Below are 20,521 nucleotides of genomic sequence, written 5' to 3'. Positions count from 1 at the left end.
GCCACAGGCCTTTATATTTGGATGTTTTGTTTGCACATTCTTTTTTCTGTACAATCGCTCTAGTAATGGTTTAGGCTCATTTCACACCAGCCGACACCAAAGTCGAGCGATTTTCAGTGCGACTTTGGAGTCCGACTTTGATACGACTTTTTTTTTTAGCACCGAAGCCGTATCAGCCTGGATTCACACCTGAGCGTAGCGTCTGTGAGCATTTTTCCGGCGTTTTATTTTTGCACGTTTTTCTGCACGATTTCACATTTTAATGCGCGACTTGCGCCATTTTATACAATGTTTTTTGAGCTTTGGCGTTTTTTTTTAATTAGCCAATGCTGAAAACTATCATCTGTTACATCATTTGTTGCTAGGTATTTAAGATTTTTTTTTTTGCTTTTCTATTCGCTTTTATTCCTTTTTTTTTATCATTAAAGTGATTGTAAAGCTTTAATTATTTAAAAAATAACGATAACACATACTTGAAATGAATAAATATAGTGACTAAACCCACTTTTAAGTGTCAGCAATATTTAAGCAGCGCTTAAGTGAATACGGCCCGGATTCGGATAAATTTTCGTATCTTTCGGCGGCCGTAGCGTATCTCAGATACACTACGCCGCCGTAACTTAGGGCGCAAGTTCCGTATTCAGAAAGAACTTGCGCCCTAAGTTACGGCGGCGTAGTGTAAATGTGTCGGCGTAAGCCCGCCTAATTCAAATGTGGATGATGTGGGCGTGTTTTATTAAAATTACTTGTGACCCCACGTAATTGACGTTTCTTACGAACGGTGAACGTTTCCAAGTGCGCATGCTCCAAATTACGCCGCAAACTGTCAATGCTTTCGACGTGAACGTAACTTACGTCCAGCCCTATTCGCGAACGACTTACGCAAACAACGTAATCGACGGAAAATTTGACGCTGGCCCGACGTCCATACTTAACATAGGATACGCCTCATATAGCAGGGGTAACTTTACGCCGGAAAAAGCCTTACGTAAACGACGTAAAAAAATGCACCGGGCGGACGTACGTTTCTGAATCAGCGTATCTACCTAATTTGCAAATTTCTCGCATAAATCGACGGAAGCGCCACCTAGCGGCCAGCATAAATATGCAACTAAGATATGACGGCGTAAGTGACTTACGCCAGTCGGATCTTAGCAAAATTCCGGCGTATCTGGTTTTCTGAATACAGAAAAAATATACGCCGGAGCATCCTAGAAGTTACGCGGCGTATCAATAGATACGCCAGCGTAACTTCTTTCTGAATCTGGCCCTATGTGTATATTCCTCTCAAAAAAAGTTAACACAAATAGTAGATACATTTATTTTTGTATCTACATTTATTTTTGTAACTAATGTGACAAATAGCTTTCAAAAAATGAATGTGAAATACTATAAATACATTTTTTTAAAAAAATTCACAGGTTCTATATATATTTATTTATAGTATTTCACATTCATTTTTTGAAAGCTATTTGTCACATTAGTTACATTTATTTTTGTATCTACTATTTGTGTTAACTTTTTTTGAGAGGAATATACACATATTCACTTAAGCGCTGCTTAAATATTGCTGACACTTAAAAGTGGGTTTAGTCACTATATTTATTCATTTCATATTATTTTCATTTAAAGCGGCGGCTAGGATCCTTAGGCTGGTTTCACACTGAGGCGTGCAGCCGCGGTGACGGTATAGCCGCGCTATTTGTAGCGCGGCTATACCGTCGTATTTACCGCGATATTCGGGCGCTAGCGGTGAGGTTTTAACCCCCGCTAGCGGCCGAAAAAGGGTTGCGGGCGGTATTACCGCGGTATTACCGCGCTTTCCCATTGATTTCAATGGGAAGGCGCGGTATAGGAGCGGTGAACAGGACTTTTGGTGCGCTCCTGCTAGCGCACCGCTTCAATGTGAAAGCCTTCGGGCTTTCACATTGAACACTGCAGGGCATGATTTTTCATGCGGTATAGCAGCGCTATTTTCAGCGCTGTACCGCATGAAAAACGCCCCAGTGTGCAAGGGGTCTTAAGTTATTTTCTTCCAACCAGCACAACGGTGGGTAGTCAGGAGGGCGCTTTCACCTTGATCACCTATCATTTTCGACCTACTTACCTCCACTGTGCAGTTCGTTTTGCACAGTGTGGCCCTGAACTGTGAAGGGGGTCCCTCGGCGTCTCTCTTGGCTCCTCCCTGCAATTGTCAGTTAAAGCGACGCAGTCAAGAAGTGGGTAAATCTTCCGGGGCTTAAGTGGTTGATTATTATTATAGCCGCAAAGGGCGGGACCAACTCAATATTGAACCTAACGAACTAAGACTGGGATGCCATTAAAGTTCCTGTGCGTGTAAAGGCAGGCGTCCCAATACTTTTGGTAATATAGTACAGATCCGTTCCTTCCCACCCAGTTTTGGGCGTCAGTCTGACTATTGGACATCAGTCCACCAGTACCTCGGCTCCAGCTGGATCTTTTCTGACAACTCTTTTACACGCTTGTCTAAATTATAGTCGCTGTGCTTGTCAGGGTCCCCTCTGTGCAGCATTGTTAGATGAGTGATTAAATGCAGTTTTTTTTTGCTTATGAGACACAATGGCAACACTTAGACACAATTTATGGCAGGGTGTGAGTCGGAATGTGCTATGCAGTTTGCAGGTGGACCTGGTATCAATATAGATTTTTCTTGTTAAGTGCAACATAAGTAATGCATCAGTATATCCATTCCGGGTTATTTATTACCTCTCACTGAGATCACAGTACTCCCCTGGACAATGCCTTCTATCTGCCTTTCTGTTCAGAAACATGGCGCCATATTTGTTCAGGCATCATTCAGGGTCACTCTCTTATCTACTTCCTGGACCGAGACCAAGAGTCCTGAAAGCCCTGGTGCTTGTACAGGTCTTGCCTGAAGTCGACTGATGACAACCTCTCATCCTAGTTTGTGCTGGATACCACATAGGACTGACTGGACCAGTCGATGGTCGTGGGTGAGTGATTGTGTGGGCAAAGAGGAAGAGGTGCCTTCCAGTAAGTCGAGCCCAACAGTGAATGGTGGTGGTGGTGGTGGACCCTCTTGAGGGCTTGGGAAGTCAATGGAAATGAAAATAATTTGTTTCGCATTGACTTCAATGGCATGCAATACCGCATGCGGACAGAGGTGGGGGGGCGCTAGAGAGCCTCGGAAACGTCCGGAAAGGCCCGAGGACACCTCGGCTGACCTCGGCAAGCCTCGAAAAGACTTAGTACCCGAGATTTGCCGAGGTCAGCCGTGCTGTCCTCGGGCCTTCCCGTGCATTTCCGATCGGCGACGTTTGGCTCGGCTCAGCTCCGGCGCCCCACATGAGGCCAAAAACGGTACTGCACACTGCTTTGGCCTGAATTGTGCTTGTTTTGCGAGACAACACTCGCAAACTGACTTACAATTTTTTAAAATACACAGCGCTCGTATTGCGAAACGCTCGTTAACCACGTCACTCGCAATTGGAGGTTCCACTGTACAATGTATACATGCAGGATACATTGTATAACACATTGTATACATGCAGGATTCATTGTATAACACATTGTATACATGCAGGATACATTGTATAACACATTGTATACATGCAGGATACATTGTATAACACATTGTATACATGCAGGATACATTATACAACACATGCAGGGCTAGAGCCTGAGGATGGCATTTAATAATAAAAGGTGAAACTTTTCTGAAAAATGATGCTCTTGCCGTATTTTGTGACCTATTAGGAGGTTTTTTTTTAATGCAGACTTGGAAAGCAACTGAAATGTCTACTTCTGTGCTAATTACTATGTTATGCTATGTTTTGTCTTCATGCGATATGATATTCCAATACAAAGTGGTCACTGGATCCCTTCTCCTACACTGTGCAGTATTGGGAGAACTCGTCTCCCTGACATCCTAACGACTCGTATATCGGAGCCTCGCCACGACGTGGTTTAACCTCAGACTTTCCCTCAGATTATTGCAAGAAATGTGAATCGGCTTTGAAATGGATCCAGGTGGTGGTCCAGCTGCTGTTTACAGTCTATGGCTGAGCAAAGTGTCCAAACCATCAACCCGCGTTTAGAATCCTGTTCTGTTCTAAGGCTTTCCATTGGCTGTTAATATTTTCTCTTCCCGTTTCACCTTCGCTCTTTTTTCCGTAGTTCTCGTGGTGTTGCACGTACATGCCCCTGTGTACCCCCGGCTTTTTTAAAATTAAAAGAAAATGCGATTATCATTAAAAGTGAAAGAAAAAGAAAATCCCACATTTCGGGTTGTCCCCCAGAACAGCAATGGAGGAGAAATCTCCTCCATTGCTGGGCGGGCGGCCCGCGATTACGGTCGGCTAAGGCAGAACAAGGGGGGATGCCTTTGTAAACAAGGCATTCCCCTGTTCTGCCTAGTGACACGCCAGTGATCTACTGTTTCCTGTGATTGGGAGCAGTGATCAGTGACGTGTCACTGGTAGCTCCTCCCCCTAACAGTTAGAATCACTCCCTAGGACATACTTAACCACCTTCAACGCCACCTAGTGGTTAACCCCCTTCACTGCCAGTGTCATTTTTACAGTAATCAGTGCATTTTTATAGCACTGCTCGCTGTATAAATGTGAATGGTCCCAAAAATGTGTCAAAAGTGTCCGCCATAATGTCACAGTCCCGATAAAAATCGCCGCCATTACTAGTAAAAAAACTATCCCCTAGTTTGTAGACGCTATAACTTTTGCACAAAACAATCAATATACGCTTATTGCGTTTTTTTTTAACAAAAATATGTAGAAGAATATGTATCGGCCTAAACTGTGGAAAAAAATGGCATTTTTTTTTTTTTTAATGGGGATATTTATTATAGCAAAAAGTACAAAATAGTGCTTTTTTTTTTTTAAATTGTCGCTCTATTTTTGTTTATAACACAAACAAATAAAAACCGCAGAGGTGATCAAATACCAACAAAAGAAAGCTCTATTTGTGGGGAAAAAAACACGTAAATTTTGTTTGGGAGTCACGTCGCACGACCGCGCAATTGTCAGTTAAAGCAACACAGTGCCGAATCGCAAAAAGTGCTCTGGTCTTTAGCCAGCCAAATGGTCCGGGGCTGAAGTGGTTAACAAAATTTGAGGTTTCAGGAAATCCCTGCTAATAGTTATTATATCCACACCTCACTTTACATTACCATGAATAGTAAGTTATAGATGCAAAAATATATAAAAGTATAAGAAATTAAGCATACTTCCTGTATTTTATACCCATGGCTGTTTTACACAACAAAATTATTTCTGTAATAATAATGAAATTAAATAATAAGGACAAGATAAAAAACAGGCATTGGCAAATGTAGTGGTGGTTGGTGGTTAGTGGATAAATGGCCATATACACTGGTGGTAAGTGGGTAGGAGCCCATTAGGCTGGTGGGTAGTGGGAGAGATGCTCCCTTACACCAGGGTTCGGTGCAGGAGGACCCTCTAATGCTGGCAGTGGATGGAGAAGGACCCCCTTATATTTGTAGTCAGTGGCTAAAAAAACACTTTGGTGGTCAGTGGGTAAGGTGCCCCACAAGGAACCTCTCCACATTGGTGGTTGGTAGGAGAAAGGTCTCATTACTCTTTTGGTCAGTGGGAAGAGTCCTTTTTAATTTAGTGGCCAGTAGGAGAGGTGGCCCTTAGACTGGTGGTTGGTGGAGAAGGAACCTCTCCACATTGGTTGTCAGTGGGAGACGAGCCTCATTACACTGATGGTCAGTGAGAAGAGTCCTTCTTTAATGGTCAGTGGGAGAGGTGCCTCTTAGACTGGTCGTTGGCGGAGAAGAAACCTCTCCACATTGGTGGCCAGTTGGAGAAGGGCCTCATTACACTGATTGTCAGTGGGAAAAGTCCTTCTTACTTTAATGGTCAGTGGGAGAGGTGCCCCTTAGACTGGTGGTTGGCGGAGAAGAAACCTCTCCACATTGGTGGCCAGTTGGAGAAGGGCCTCATTACACAGATGTAATTACCACCAAAGTAAGAAGGACTTTTCCCACTGACCATCAGTGTAATGAGGCCCTTCTCCCACTGGCCACCAATGTGGAGAGGTTCATTCTCCACTAACCACCAGTCTAAGGGCCACCTCTCCTACTGACCACCAAAGTAAGAAGGATATGGCCGTCTGTATGCACGGCTTGGTAAACCAAGGACATCCTTCTTACTTACTACTTACTTACTGGTGGTCAGTAGGAGAGGTGGCCCTTAGACTGGTGGTTGGTGGAGAAGGAACCTTTTCACATTGGTGGCCAGTTGGAGAAAGGCCTCATTACACTGATGGTCAGTGGGACAAGTCCTTCTTACTTTGGTGGTCAGTGGGAGAGGTCCCTATTAGACTGATGTTCAGTGGAGAAAGAACCTCTTTCATTGGGGGAGAGTTCCCCATTAGACTGGTGATGGGGGGGACGGGGGGAATTGTTCATTGCTCAATGAACCCCTAGAAACCTCTGGAGGAACCCTGGTTGTGGAAGGCTTCTCTACATCCTTTGACCTAGCTCTTGTTTCTTGGTATACAGATGTACAAATTGGGGAATACATTGTAAATGTTTTGTTTGGTTTGGTTCTGTGTAGAAGGAGAAACGTTACTTAGAAATGGGAAGGAAGCTGACATTGGGCAATTTTTGCTTTGGGTGTTCCCTGTTACATTTTTATAGATATATATATAGACTAAAATGATATATGTGTAACCAGCACCCCGAATGTTTTTTCAACCACATAATTCAACGCCCTTGGAAAAAAAAAACAAGAGAAATAATAGGGTCTTATTTAGGACCCCCCTCAGCACTAGGAATTCAATACAAATTGGCTGATTTAGGCTCTAATTGGCTATTTTTTTACATTTCAGCTCTCAGTGGGGAACCCCGCTGACAGCTGATGAGTCATCAGTTGTTAAGGCCCCTTTTCGTCTGGCTTCCAAACTCGCTCCTTAACAACAAGTTTATTCTTCACAGAATTCATGAATCCGGTAGGTCATTTTTCGACCGGTCTGAATTTGAATCGTTTCGAAAATTTGTAATCCGTTAGAAAACGAATAAAACTCAATTCATTACTATTTCATTCAGAGATTCGGACACATCCGTATCTCCAAATAACCCAAGGTCAGAAATGTTAAAAAAATGCCCAAATCTGCCCGAATGGAGCTACAAGAAAAAGCTCCAGAACTTTTTTGAGCTTCAGGCGATTGGAGTGGAGATGTGAACCGTCTCCATAGAGAATCATTGATTGTTTTTTTTCTCCTCCAGCATTTTGGAGCTTCAAGCTATAAAGCGCTGAGGTGTGAATGGGGCCCCATTGTGCTAAAAAGAAAGTAGGATGAGTTGCATCGTTGGGCACTGTGTTCGGAATGCACAGATTAACACACACAGCTGGATTCAGAGACAGCGCCGCAACTTTAAGGCGGCGTAGCGTATCGTATTTACGCTACGCCACCTTAAGTCAGAGAGGCAAGTACTGTATTCACAAAGTACTTGCCTCCTAACTTACGGCGGCGTAGCGTAAATGGAGCCGGCGTAAGCGCATCTAATTCAAATTAGGATGAGGGGGCGTGTTTTATGTTAATGGGGGGTGACCCAACGTGATTGACGTTTTTTTTTACGACATGCGCCGTCCGTGTACATATCCCAGTGTGCATTGCTCCAAAGTACGCCGCAAGGACGTATTGGTTTCGAAACGAACGTAAATTATGTCCAGCCCCATTCACGGACGACTTACGCAAACGACGTACAATTTTCAAATTTCGACGCGGGAATGACGGCCATACTTAACATTGACTAGTCCAGCTATTTGATGGAATAACTTTACGCCTGAAAACGCCTTACGTAAACAACATATCTTTACTGCGACGGGCGCATGTACGTTAGTGAATAGGCGTATCTAGTCATTTACATATTTTACGCCGAACTCAACGGAAGTGACACCTAGCGGCCAGCCTAAATATTGCACCCTAAGATACGACGGCGCAGGCTGTCCTATCTTAGCTAGGTTTAAGTGTATCTCAGTTTAAAGAATACACTTAAATTTACGACGGCGCAGATTCCGAGTTACGTCGGCGTATCTACTGATACGCCGGCGTAACTCTCTCTGAATCTGGCCAACAGTGTGAATGAGCCCCTTTACGGCATTAACACTGGCCTGGTGTTCATTGTGTATTTAAGTCAAAATGTATTTCCTTGAAATGTGTTCACTCTCTGTGATTGGACACTCTCTGTGATTGGACTCTCTGTAAATGGATACTCTCTGTGATTGGATACTTGGATACTCTCTGTCCTAACAGCTCTAATCTGTGGGGTGTTTATGTAACGGCTCCTCTTGCCTTCCCTCCAAAACAATCGGCTAACGGGAGGTTATTCGTCTCTAAGACAAGGACCACTTCTGTGGCTGAGCGGCACACTCTGACCGCCTCCCCGGGGTAAACTCGCATACCCGCGTCAGCGTTTTTAAATATTATTGCAACACTTTTGTAATTTCCCGTGTGTCATGAGTCTGTCTTCGTCTTGTGAAGAAATGTGTTTTTGAGTGTTGCTGTGCTGATGGCAGTGATGTAACTATAATAAAAAAAACACCAAAAAAAAAAAAAGTAAATATTCTCTAAATCCATTCCTCATGTGTTCTTCTTCTTGGATCTCGGTGAGCTTTGTGAATTTCTTCCAGATCTGTGCAGTAATCCAGTGTGAGACTTCCTGTAATAAAGACCGCCCACTGCTGAACTCTCTCCTTGTGCAGGGGGACTGGTCTTGTCTCTGCCCCCACTTGTAGTTATCTGCAGGCAGCCTGTAGTGGGTGGAGCCTATTGGGCCCCTCCCATAGCTCTGCTCTCTCTCCTTCAGCAGGGAGGCTGGTCTTGTCTCCGCCCCCCTGTAGTTTTTTTGTAGGCAGCCTGTAGTGGGTGGAGTCTGCTGGGCCCCTCCCACGGCTTTGCTCTGGTCTTGTCTCTGTCCCTCCTGTAGTTTTCTGCAGGCAGCCTGTAGGGGGTGGAATCTGCTGGACCTCGCCCACAGCTCTGGTCTTGTCAGCCTGTAGTGGGTGGAGTCTGCTGTGTTCCTCCCACAGCTCTGCTCTTTCTTATTCTGCAGGTTGACTGGTCTCATCTCCGACCCCTCCTGTAGTTTTCTATATGCAACCTGTAGTGGGTAGAGCAGGGATATGCAATTAGCGGACCTCCAGCTGTTGCTGAACTACAAGTCCCATGAGGCATAGCAAGACTCTGACAGCCACAAGCATGACACCCAGAGGCAGAGGCATGATGGAACTTGTAGTTTTGCAACAGCTGGAGGTCCGCTAATTACATATCTCTGGGGTAGAGTCTGCTAGGCCCCTCCCACAGATCTGATCTTGTCTTGTCTCTGCCCCTCCTGTAGTTTTCTGCAGGCAGCCTGTAGTGGGTGGAATCTGATGGACCCCTCCTACAGCTCTGGTCTTGTCTCCGCCCCCTCCTGTAGTTTTCTGTAGGCAACCTGTAGTGGGTGGAGTCTGCTGAGCCCCTCCCACAGCTCTGCTCCCTCTCCCTGTGCAAGGTGACTGGTCTCCTCTCCACCCCCCTCCTGTAGTTTTTCAGGCAGCCTGTAGTGGGTGGAATCTGCTGGGCCCCTCCCACTGCTCTGCTCTTTCTCTGTATGCAGGGTGACTGGTCTCGTCTCCGCCCCCTCCTGTAGTTTTCTGTAGTGGGTGGAGTCTGGGCCCCTCCCACAGCCCTAGTCCTGTCTCATCCCCCGCTCTAGGTTTCTGCAGGCAGACTGTAGTGGGTGGTTTCTGGTCTTGTCTCCACCCCCTCCTGTAGTTTTGTGCTGGCAGCCTGTAGTAGGTGGAGTCTGCTGGGCCCCTCCCACCGCTCTGCTATCTCTCCTTGTGCAGGGAGACTGGTCTTGTCTCCGCCCCCCTCCTGTAGTTTTGTGCAGGCATTCTGTAGTGGGTGAGGCTTGCTTGTCCACACATTCTATTTCCAGCACAGTGATGATGTCACTGCTTTTACAAAGTGTTCATCAGTGCCACCTACCAGTCCATATCTGTACTGCTAAGCAGTGCCCATCAGTGCCACCTACCAGTGCCACCTACCAGTGTTCACCAGTGCCACCTACCAGTCCATATCAGTACTGCTAAGCAGTGCCCATCAGTGCCACCTATCAATGCCCACCAGTGCTGCCTATGAGTCACCTATCGGTGGCATTCAGTGCAGCTTATTAGTGCACATCAGTGAAGGAGAAAAATTACCTGTTTGCAAAATGTTATAACAAACTATGAAAATATGTTGTTGTTTTTTTCTTCAAAATCTTTGTTTTTTTTTTGTATGTTTAGCAAAAAAAAACAAAAACAAAACAAAGTGGTGATTTAAATACCACCAAAAAAAAAAAAAAGCTCTATTTGTGTGAAAAAAATTATAAATTATAAAAATGTCATATGGGTACAGTGTAGCATGACCGCGCAATTGTCATTCAAATTGGCCTGGGCAGGAAGGGGGTGAAAGTGCCCAGTAAGTTAAAATACTTAAAAAAAACAGTGGCAATTTATTTTTATTTTTTGGACTAAAGGTGGGCTTTAAATTAAACAAAGTGAATCCGAACCATTTATAGATTAGATTAGCGCTCCGGCCAGGAATAATGACGGTGGTGCCGACACTACAGAGCAAGGATCCTCAAACTACGGCCCTCCAGCTGTTGCGGAACTACACATCCCATGAGGCATTGTAAAACTCTGACATTCACAGACATAACAAAGCATGATGGGAATTGTAGTTCCCGAACAACTGGAGGGCTGTAGTTTGAAGACCCATGCTACAGAGGGTTCATTCTGGTTCCATTGATCCAAGCTTGACCAACGTTACAGTAAAAATTGCCAAACCTGGAATTCTTCTTTTTAAATATTTGTATCACTGGGGGGTGTTTTTGTTTTTGTTTTTTTATATTTTATATCTCTTTATTGTCCTCTTTTAGATCGTTGGATGCCGGGTGAGGCGGGAGCCGGAGGAGGCGACAGAACGATACACCCGATGGATCAACAGCCTGACTCCGGAGCAGCTTCAGACACAGGTGAGGCGTTTGAATGCGTTTCGTCGTCCTTCGGGCTGCGGGAACCTCGTCTGAGCGTCAGCTCTGTAGCCCCGGCCATGCGCACGCACCTTAGCGTGCCGCACAGCCAAGTTCATGAGCGGATCCTCTGAGCTCACACCCAGCCACGTCTCTATTGCAAAACTGTCAAATCTAAAATAGCTCATCCCTTCGGCTGTTTCCTCTGTGGAGAGAGACGTTCCGGCCTTTTTGCGTAACTCACCACGTGTTTCTTTTTTATGTTTTTCTTTTATTATTATTTATTTTTTGGGGTTGTTTCTTCTATTTATTTTTTTAAATTGTTTTTTTATTTATTTTTTTTTAATTGTTTTTTTATTTAGTTTTTTGGAGTTGTTTTTTTTATTATTTTTTTTGTTTTTTTGTTTTTTCTTTACCAGCTGCATGTGATTCATTTTTAAATGGCACAATAGGAAGATCGATGATCTATTGTACATACCAATTTTGGTTGATTACAGATCCTCCTCTTTTTTATTAACCACTTAACCTCTGGAAGATCCCCCCCCCCCTTTCCAGACCAGGCCACTGCCCCCCCCCCCCCCCCGTATGTATTTTTTTGCAGGTAGCCTGCACCGGGGGTGGAGCCTTGCTGAAAATTCCAAGCAATGTTTGGAATCTCATATTTAAAGTGGAGTTCCACCCAAAAATGAAACTTCCGCTTTTCGGAATCCTCCCCCTTCGGTGTCACATTTGGCACCTTTTAGGGGGGAGGGGGGGCAGATATAGGTATTTTGCTCCCGCTTCCGGGCATAGATACTTGAGCCACCCATGGCTATCTACTTCACGTCCTGCGCCTCCTCTGCCCCCACCCCGCTGTCTTCTAGGACAGTGTTTCTCAACTCCGGTCCTCAGGGCGCACCAACAGGTCATGTTTTCAGGATTTCCCTCAGATGAAACTGCTGTGGTAATTACTAAGGCAGTGAAACTGATACAATCACCTGTGCAAAATAATGGAAAGCCTGAAAACAAGACCTGTTGATGCGCCTTGAGGACTGGAGTTGAGAAACACTGTTCTAGGAGACATACAGGTCCCAGAAGACAGCAGGGACCAGTGGGATCGCGCAGCACGAGTCGCGCATGCACAGTAGGGAACCAGGCTGTGAAGCCACAAGGCTTTACTTCCTGATTCCCTTACTGAAGATGGTGGCGCCTCAACTCGAGAGCCGAGGGACAGATCGGCTTTGGGTGCCGACATCGCGGGTGCGCTGGACAGGTGTCCTTATTTTAAACGTCAGCAGTTGCAGTATTTGTAACTACTGACTTAAAAAAAAAAAAAAAAAGATTGTCTTAACTTAAAAGTGACCCAAAACGTTTTTTTTAAAAGGACAGTGTCAAAATAAAAATAAAAAGTAAAATAAATAAGAAAAAAAAATGAAAGCGCCCGTCCTGAAGCGAATGCATACGTGAGCAGCGCCCGCATATGAAAACTGTGTTCAAACCACACATGTGAGGTATCGCCGCGATCGGTGAAAGGATCAATTCTAGCCCTAGACCTTCCCTGTAACTCAAAACTGGTAACTTGTAGAAATTTTTAAACGTTGCCTATTGAGATTTTAAGGGTAAAAGTTTGTCGCCATTCCAAGAGCGGGCGCTATTTTGAAGCGTGACATGTTGGGTATCAATTTACTCGGCGTAACATCATCTTTCACTATATAAAAATTGGGCTAACTTTACTGTTGTCTTATTTTTTTTTATTTAAAAAAATGTGCGCTTGTAAGACCGCTGCACAAATACGGTGTGACAGAAAGTATTGCAGCGACCGCCATTTTATTCTCTAGGGTGTTAGAAAAAAAATATTTAATGTTTGGGGGTTTCTAAGTAATTTTATAGCAAAAACAAAAAGGATTTTAACTTGTAAACACCGATAGGTAGATTCAGAGAGAAGTGCCTAAACTTGCGGCGGCGTAGCTTAGCGTGTTTAGGCTACCCCGCCGTAAGTTAGCTAGGCAAGTACATGATTCTCAATGTACTTGCCTGCTATGTTACGGCGGCGTAGCCTAAAGCGGGCGGGCGTAAGGGCGCCGAATTCAAATGTGTGGAAAGGGGGCGTCTTTAATGCTAATAAGGCTTGACCTTACGTTTTTGCCGTTTTTTCTTTTACTGCGCATGCGCCGGGCGCCTACATTTCCCAGTGTGCATTGCGGCTAAGTACGCCGTATGGGCCTATTGATTTAGACGTGGACGTAAACGACGTAAATCCCGATTCGCGGACGACTTACGCAAACAACGTAAAAATTTTGAATTTCGCGGCGGAAACGGCGGCCATACTTGACATTACTGTTCCACTAGGGCCTAGCTCTAACTTTACGCGGCCTATCTCTTACGCAAACGGCGTAAAAGTACTGCGTCGGCCGGGCGTACGTTTGTGAATCGGCGTATCCCCTCATTTACATATTCTACGCCGACCGCAATGGAAGCGCCACCTAGCGGCCATCTAAAATATTGCAACCTAAGATAGGACGGCGCAAGCCATCGTATCTTAGATATGTTTAAGCGTATCTCTGTTTGAGCATACACTTAAACATAGGTCGGCGTAGATTCTGAGTTAGGTCGGCTTATCTACTGATAAGTCGGCCTAACTCTACCTGAATCTACCTACGAGTCTGAAAAATTCTGTGTAGGCCCGGTCCTCAAGTGGTTAAGCTTGTGGCCGGTAATATTTCTTGACTGTGTAAGTATATAAATCCCTCCTTTAGATGTTCTGTGCCGACGTGTAATTTATGGGCATTTTCTTTGACGCGCTCGTAAAACAGATTATTTTCTGCACTGAATTCTCTTACAAATTTGTCATCGTTTTCCACCAAAGTCATTGTGATCCCGGGACATGCAACCCTACCGATCGCTAACCCGGCCGCTGCCACCCCCATTAAAGGGCGCCCCCCGGATTAAGTGTTCCAGGTTATGGACAGGTGCAGCTTTTGCGTTGCGGATTTCGGCCCTTTGAAGCTGCTGCTTGTAAGTCTTGTACTGAGCGGGAAAAAGACCTGAGCATGTGTTCCCGTCACTCTGCAAGAAGAATGTTTATTAGGACCCATCGGCCCATTAAGACGCTGAGGATTGATGGAAGTGAGATTTCAGGATGGCCGGTAGACAGACCATGTCAGATTTTATTTATTTTTTCCTTTATCCGGTCGGTCTTGGATTAATAGTGGAGCCCTTGTGCCGGGGTCGGGGTTACCTCATCCTGAATGTATGTATGTGCTGGATGGAAAGGGAGCCATATGAAAAACCTATAGGAATGTAATGTCATTTAACCTCTTCAATACTGGGCACTGTTACCCCCTTCCTGCCCAGGTTTATTTTCAGCTTTTAGCGCTGTCACTCTTTGAATGACAATTGCGCGGTCATAGAAGTGCCGTATCACGCGTATATATGCATGATCCTGCGCAGTGCGGCCGCCCTGTTGCAGTAAAACTGCTATAGATTTGTCGGAAAGTGGTTTAGCAGGAGATTGTGATTAAGTTGGGGGGGGGGGAGGGGCTGACGACAGTGATGTACAGGGGGGACTGTTTCGTGAAGGGGGACTGTGGTCACTGGTATAAAGGGGGAGCCGTGATGTTAAGGAGGGGGTTGTGATATGAAGAGGGGAGGGGCTGAGGACAGTGATGTAAGTGGGGACTATGATGTAAAGGGGGGGTTGTGATGTACAGGGGGGACTGTGATATAAATGAGGGCTGTGATGTAAAGGGGGACTGTGATGTAAGTGAGGACTGTAATGTACTTGGGGACTGTGATGTAAAGGGGGGGGGGGGTGTGATGTACAGGTGGTACTGTGATTTAAAAATGAGGGCTGTGATGTAAAGGGGGGTGTGATGTAAAGGGGGGGGGGTGATGTACTGGGGGGACTGTGATGTGAAGTGGGGGGGGGGGTGTGATGTACAGGGGAGACTGTGATGTACAGGGGAGACTGTGATGTAAAAGGGGGGGGTGTGATGTAAAGGGGGGTGTGATGTACTGGGGGGACTGTGATGTACTGGGGGACTGTGATGTAAAGGGGGGGTTGTGATGTACAGGGGGACTGTGATGTAAAGGGGGACTGTGATGTACAGGGGGGACTGTGATGTAAAAGGGGGGGGTGTGATGTACAGAGGGGACTGTGATGTAAAAGGGGGGGGGGTGTGATGTACAGGGGGGACTGTGATGTAAAAGGGGGAGGTGTGATGTACAGGGGGGACTGTGATGTAAAGGGGGGGTGTGTGATGTACAGGGGGGGGCTGTGATGTAAAGGGGGGGGTGTAATGTACTGGGGGGACTGTGATGTAAAGGGGGGGTGTGATGTACTGGGGGGACTGTGATGTAAAAGGGGGGGTGTGATGTACAGGGGGGACTGTGATGTAAAAGGGGGGGGTGTGATGTACAGGGGGGACTGTGATGTAAAAGGGGGAGGTGTGATGTACAGGGGGGACTGTGATGTAAAGGGGGGGTGTGTGATGTACAGGGGGGGATTGTGATGTAAAGGGGGGGGGGGGGTAATGTACAGGGGGCACTGTGATGTAAAGGGGAGGTGTGATGTACTGGGGGATTGTGATGTACTGGGGGGGGGGGCTGTGATGTAAAAGGGGGTGTGATGTACTGGGGGGACTGTGATGTAAAAGGGGGTGTGATGTACTGGGGGGACTGTGATGTGAAGGGGGGACTGTGATGTAAAAGGGGGGACTGTGATGTGAAGGGGGGACTGTGATATAAATGAGGGCTGCAATGTTTTCTAGTGCAAACATGAGATTCGGACAGAAGAACGTTTCACAATCATGGATTTTAGCTCTATAGAAATAGATGGTGTTGGTGGCTCTCCATCCTCTGCACTTCCCTCCATCTTCTATAAAAGTGAATGGCGTATTTCGCTCTGTAAGAATCGGAAGCACTCGGGATTTCCTGTGACTGTTACTGGAATTTACAGCATCAGAATGAAAACAAACTTTCACTGCCCCCCCTCCCCCTCCCCCCACCGGAGGAGGACCATCCAATATACAGTACAGAAAAGGTGGTGATCATTTACAAGGGGGAAGATCTGTAATCACTTCATCATATGAGAATTGTCATCAGAAAACACATTTATTATATTATTCTGTATATTTGGTATTTAATAATACGGACCTTTTTTGCAGAAGTCTACATAAATACATTTCTGATGCACCTGATAAGCTCCTCCCTTTCCCTTTATCAGTAAATAGCTGTCCTCAATCTCCAGTCCAGTGACTTTGCCTTGGCTGAGATGATGTCATCAGTCTGCTGCAGGCAGGAGGAAGTGTGTCTTCAGTCCCCCCCCCCCCCCCCCCTGCAAGTGATTAGACTGCAACTTTGTATCAAGTTGTCAAAGCAAGGTCCATAAAGACATGGATGAGCGGGTTTGAGGTAGAGGAACATGACTGGCCTGCACAGAGTCCTGACCTCAACCTGATAGAACACATTTGGGATAAATTAGAGATTAGAGACTGCGAGCCAGGACTTCTCCTCCAACATCAGTGCCTGACCTCACAAATGCTCTTCTGGAAGAACGGTCAAACATTCCCATAGACACCCTCCTAAACCTTGTGGACGGCCTTCCCAGAAGAGGTGAAGCTGTTATAGCTGCAAAGGGCGGGGCCAACTCAACATTGAACCCTCCGGACTAAGACTGGGAGGCCATTAAAGCTCATGTGCGTGTAAAGGCCGGCGTCCCAATACTTTTGACAATATAGTCTCTGTTCCTTGGAAGGACATGTAATGCAGAGTTTGGATCTTGACAACTTCCCGGGTGTCAGCGCCGCATGCCAATGTAACCAGGCTGATCTCCTGCCGCCTATAGTATATTATAATTCCGCACTGGCGAGGGCATAATCGCTGCCCACTTTATTGCTGGCCTGCAAACTGGTTCATCGACTTTTTCTCTCTCACACTTCTTGCTGCCCAACCTCCCCAAAGTTGCAGCTTTCTCTCGTTATCCTCATCCCGGGCCCGGGGGGGGGGGGGGGGGTGTTGGGTTAGAGAGGTCTCCTCGGATGGGCATGGTGCCAACGCTGAGCTGGAGGAGATTTTGGCAAAAACAATCTCTGCTTAGCCTGGAGCCATGCCAGCGGTGAGCAGTTTTAACCACTGCCGTGCTAAGAGGCCGGCGCTCCGGCACGATGGAATCTGTAGCGGGCTCGTCAGTCAGCGCTCAGATTATTATGCGGATATATGGGGGGATGGGGGGGGGGTTTTGGCGTATGGATGATGACTGACCCCCTTTAACGTGCGGATAATTGGCTCTGTTTTCCTTCCCGGATCCGTCACTCGGGTAACAATTGTCGTGTTTCTTTTTTTGTTAAATATTAGTGACTGGTGCAAGTGTTACATTTTTTTTTTTAAGGGTTCCATTTTGGTGAATCACAAAAACCACGAAGATTCACATCATTTTTGGGCGAAATTACTAAGGTTTGAGCTTTTCTGGGGGAAAAATTGATTAAAATGTAGGCGCCGCTTCTTCCTCCCCGACACTTCTAAAGGGGAAAGTATTGTATCATTTTATCGTGAGAACATTTGCAAAAAGATTTATTTATTTTCTTTTCAACAGTTAAAGCGGAACTTCCGTAATTTTTTTCATCTTTCCATCTATTAAATCTTCTGCCCTTGTTGTTTTAACCACTTCAGCCCCTGGACCATTTGGCCGGCCAAAGACCGGGCCACTTTTTGCGATTCGGCACTGCGTCGCTTTAACTGACGATTGCGCGGTCGTGCGACGTGGCTCCCAAACAAAATTGACGTCCCTTTTTTATTTTTTTTCCACAAATAGAGCTTTCTTTTGGTGGTATTTGATCACCTCTGCGGTTTTTATTTTTATGCGCTATAAACAAAAATAGAGCGACAATTTTGAAAAAAAGAAAGAAATATTTTTTACTTTTTGCTACAATAAATATCCCCCAAAAATATATATATAAAAAAACAAAACATTTTTTTCCCTCCAGTTTAGGCCGATACGTATTCTTCTACAAATTTTTGGTAAAAAAAAACAATCGCAATAAGCGTTTATTGACTGGTTTGCACAAAAGTTATAGCGTCTACAAAACAGGGGATATTTTTATGGCATTTTTATTAATATTTTTTTTTTACTAGTAATGGCGGCGATCCGCAATTTTTATTGTGACTGCGACATTATGGCGGACACATCGGACAATTTTGACACCATTTTGGGAAACATTGTAATTTTTACACATCGATCGGTGCTATAAAAATGCACTGGTTACTATGTAAATGACACTGGCAGGGAAGGGGTTAACCTGAAGGGGTTAAGTGTGTCCTAGGAAGTGATTCTAACTGTTAGGGGGCGTGGCTTGCCGTGACATCTCCCCGTTCTTCAGCTCTGTGACCCGATTGCGGGACACCAGCGGACATTGAGTCCGTGGGGGCACGGTCACGGAGCTCGCGACAGGGTGGACCACATGCCCGGCAAATTAAAGGGGACGTGTATATATGCCCATTTGCCCAGCTGTGCCATTCTGTTGACGTAAAAGTGTTTTTTTTCTGCCAGTAAATCCCTTATACAGCCCAATTCCTGTTTCCTTATACAGCCCACTTCCTTTTTCCTTATACAGCCCACTTCCTGTTTCCTTATACAGCCCACTTCCTGTTTCCTTATACAGCCCACTTCCTGTTTCCTTATACAGCCCACTTCCTGTTTCCTTATACAGCCCACTTCCTGTTTCCTTATACAGCCCACTTCCTGTTTCTTGTCTGGTCATTAGCCTAGGCTGATGATATCATGCACAGCTCTCTTTCTCTCTCCTGAGAGTTTGCTAGGAAGGGAGGGGTGAGTCGTAAGAGGGCCAATGAGAGCTGCAGAGCTGGAGGGGTGTCTGTGTAAATCCAGGAAGTGAACAGGCAGCAGCTTCACCTGCCCACAGTTAAAATGGCTGCCGCCAGACTCAGTGGAGGGAGATTTCTGCAGCATATTTGGCAAGTACAGAATCGCAGTATATATAAAATCATATGCAAAGTGGTTGGAGGGAAGCTTCAGAATGGCAAAGATGATTTTATTATAAATGATGTGAGCGGACTGCAGTTCCTCTTTAACCAATTCATTACCCAGCCATAGTCATATGACGTTCACAGAGGGGATCTCCCATCCCGGGTGGACGTCATATGACGTCCTGGGCTTTGTGGGGTCATATCTGAATGATGGGGGCAGCTAGAGGTATCATTCAGATATCCTTCTCTTCTGCCAGCGATTCTGCGCACGATGAGAACGATCATAGTAGCAGTTTCACCACTTGATCATTCTCATAGGCGACAGGGGGGGGGGGGGGGACACCCCCCCCCCTCCACCGCTATCCAGTGCTTCTCCGGGCTCTCCCGTCCCATCGGGGCCCAGTGCTTCTCCGGGCTCTCCCGTGCCATCGGGGCCCAGTGCTTCTCCGGGCTCTCCCGTGCCATCGGGGCCCAGTGCTTCTCCGGGCTCTCCCGTGCCATCGGGGCCCAGAGAATGAATCGGCCGGCGTTGCATGAGGATCATAGAGATTTCTGGTGACCAGATGATCACCAGTCATCTCTATGACCGTCGGCGGCCCGGGCGCGACATTATGACGTCACGCCCGGGTACCCGGACGTAAACAAAGCCGCGATTGTGGCAAGTAAGCATGAGATCGTAATTAATTTTTTTCTCTCTCATGCTTTCCAGCCTGGAGGAGAGATGTGGGGTCTTATTGACCCGGTATCGCTCCATAAAGAGGACCTGTCACACTGATTCCTATTACAAGGGATGTTTACATTCCTTGTAATAGGAATAAAAGTGATCAAAAAAAATGTTCTAGCAAAAGAATGATGATTTGTACATGGGGGAGAGAAGTGCCAGAATAGGCCCCCTGGTATGGAAGTGGTTAAAGATGACTAAAATAGGAAACATAAACTGTATGTGGTCACATTCATGCTCGTTGTGCTGTGGGGGGATTTTTTTTATTTTTTTTTACATGATAGATTTAGTGATAAGTGTCGGGTGAAGTAATGATCGGGTTACACAGAGGTTATCTCGCTGTTTGAGCGGCCATTGATTTCCTATTAAAGTCAGACTGAGAAAACATTCTTATCGCTTCCTCTTGTTTATTCAGATGAAGACCGGCTACTTTATAATTGACATTCTCTGGAGGACAAAACTTTTCCAGTCTGATTTCTGCTTTGCTTGTTTATCTGATCGATATATAAAGCTGAACTTTTATTGCTTTCCCTGGTTCCTCCCATCTTTCTTTATCTTATTGAAATTTTAAATAAAACCATGTTCATCACATTTCCTTATTGTAGACCCAGTGCCATCATTGCTTGGTGTCTGTGCTTCTCTATCAGGCAGATCGTGGCTGGTAGGAGGGATCGGCAGCAGGGCCGGATCTTGGGGGGTGCTGGGGAGGGCTTTACCCCCCCCCCCCCGCAGATTTTTGTTGTGCCCCCCCCCATCTAAGTTTCTAAGACCGGTTGACCCCCCACCCCTTCACCCTCTGCAGCAATGCT

At 45.8% G+C, this 20,521-nt stretch overlaps 1 protein-coding gene across 2 annotated transcripts in view; it reads left to right on the top strand.

Moving 5' to 3' along the window:
- The window catches only part of B3GNTL1 (UDP-GlcNAc:betaGal beta-1,3-N-acetylglucosaminyltransferase like 1), a 258,592-nt gene that overhangs the window by 86,245 nt on the left and 151,826 nt on the right, over positions 1 to 20,521 (top strand). For both annotated transcript variants that reach the window (XM_040331079.1, XM_040331078.1), the window contains one exon: positions 10,937 to 11,032. In XM_040331079.1, the coding sequence (XP_040187013.1) occupies positions 10,937 to 11,032 (96 nt within the window). The remainder of the gene's footprint in view (positions 1 to 10,936; positions 11,033 to 20,521) is intronic.

Source organism: Rana temporaria, chromosome 12, assembly GCF_905171775.1.
Source record: "Rana temporaria chromosome 12, aRanTem1.1, whole genome shotgun sequence".
NCBI classification, from domain to species: Eukaryota; Metazoa; Chordata; class Amphibia; order Anura; family Ranidae; genus Rana; species Rana temporaria.
Note: the sequence above shows the minus strand (reverse complement) of the source record. Positions and strands in the feature narration are given on the sequence as shown.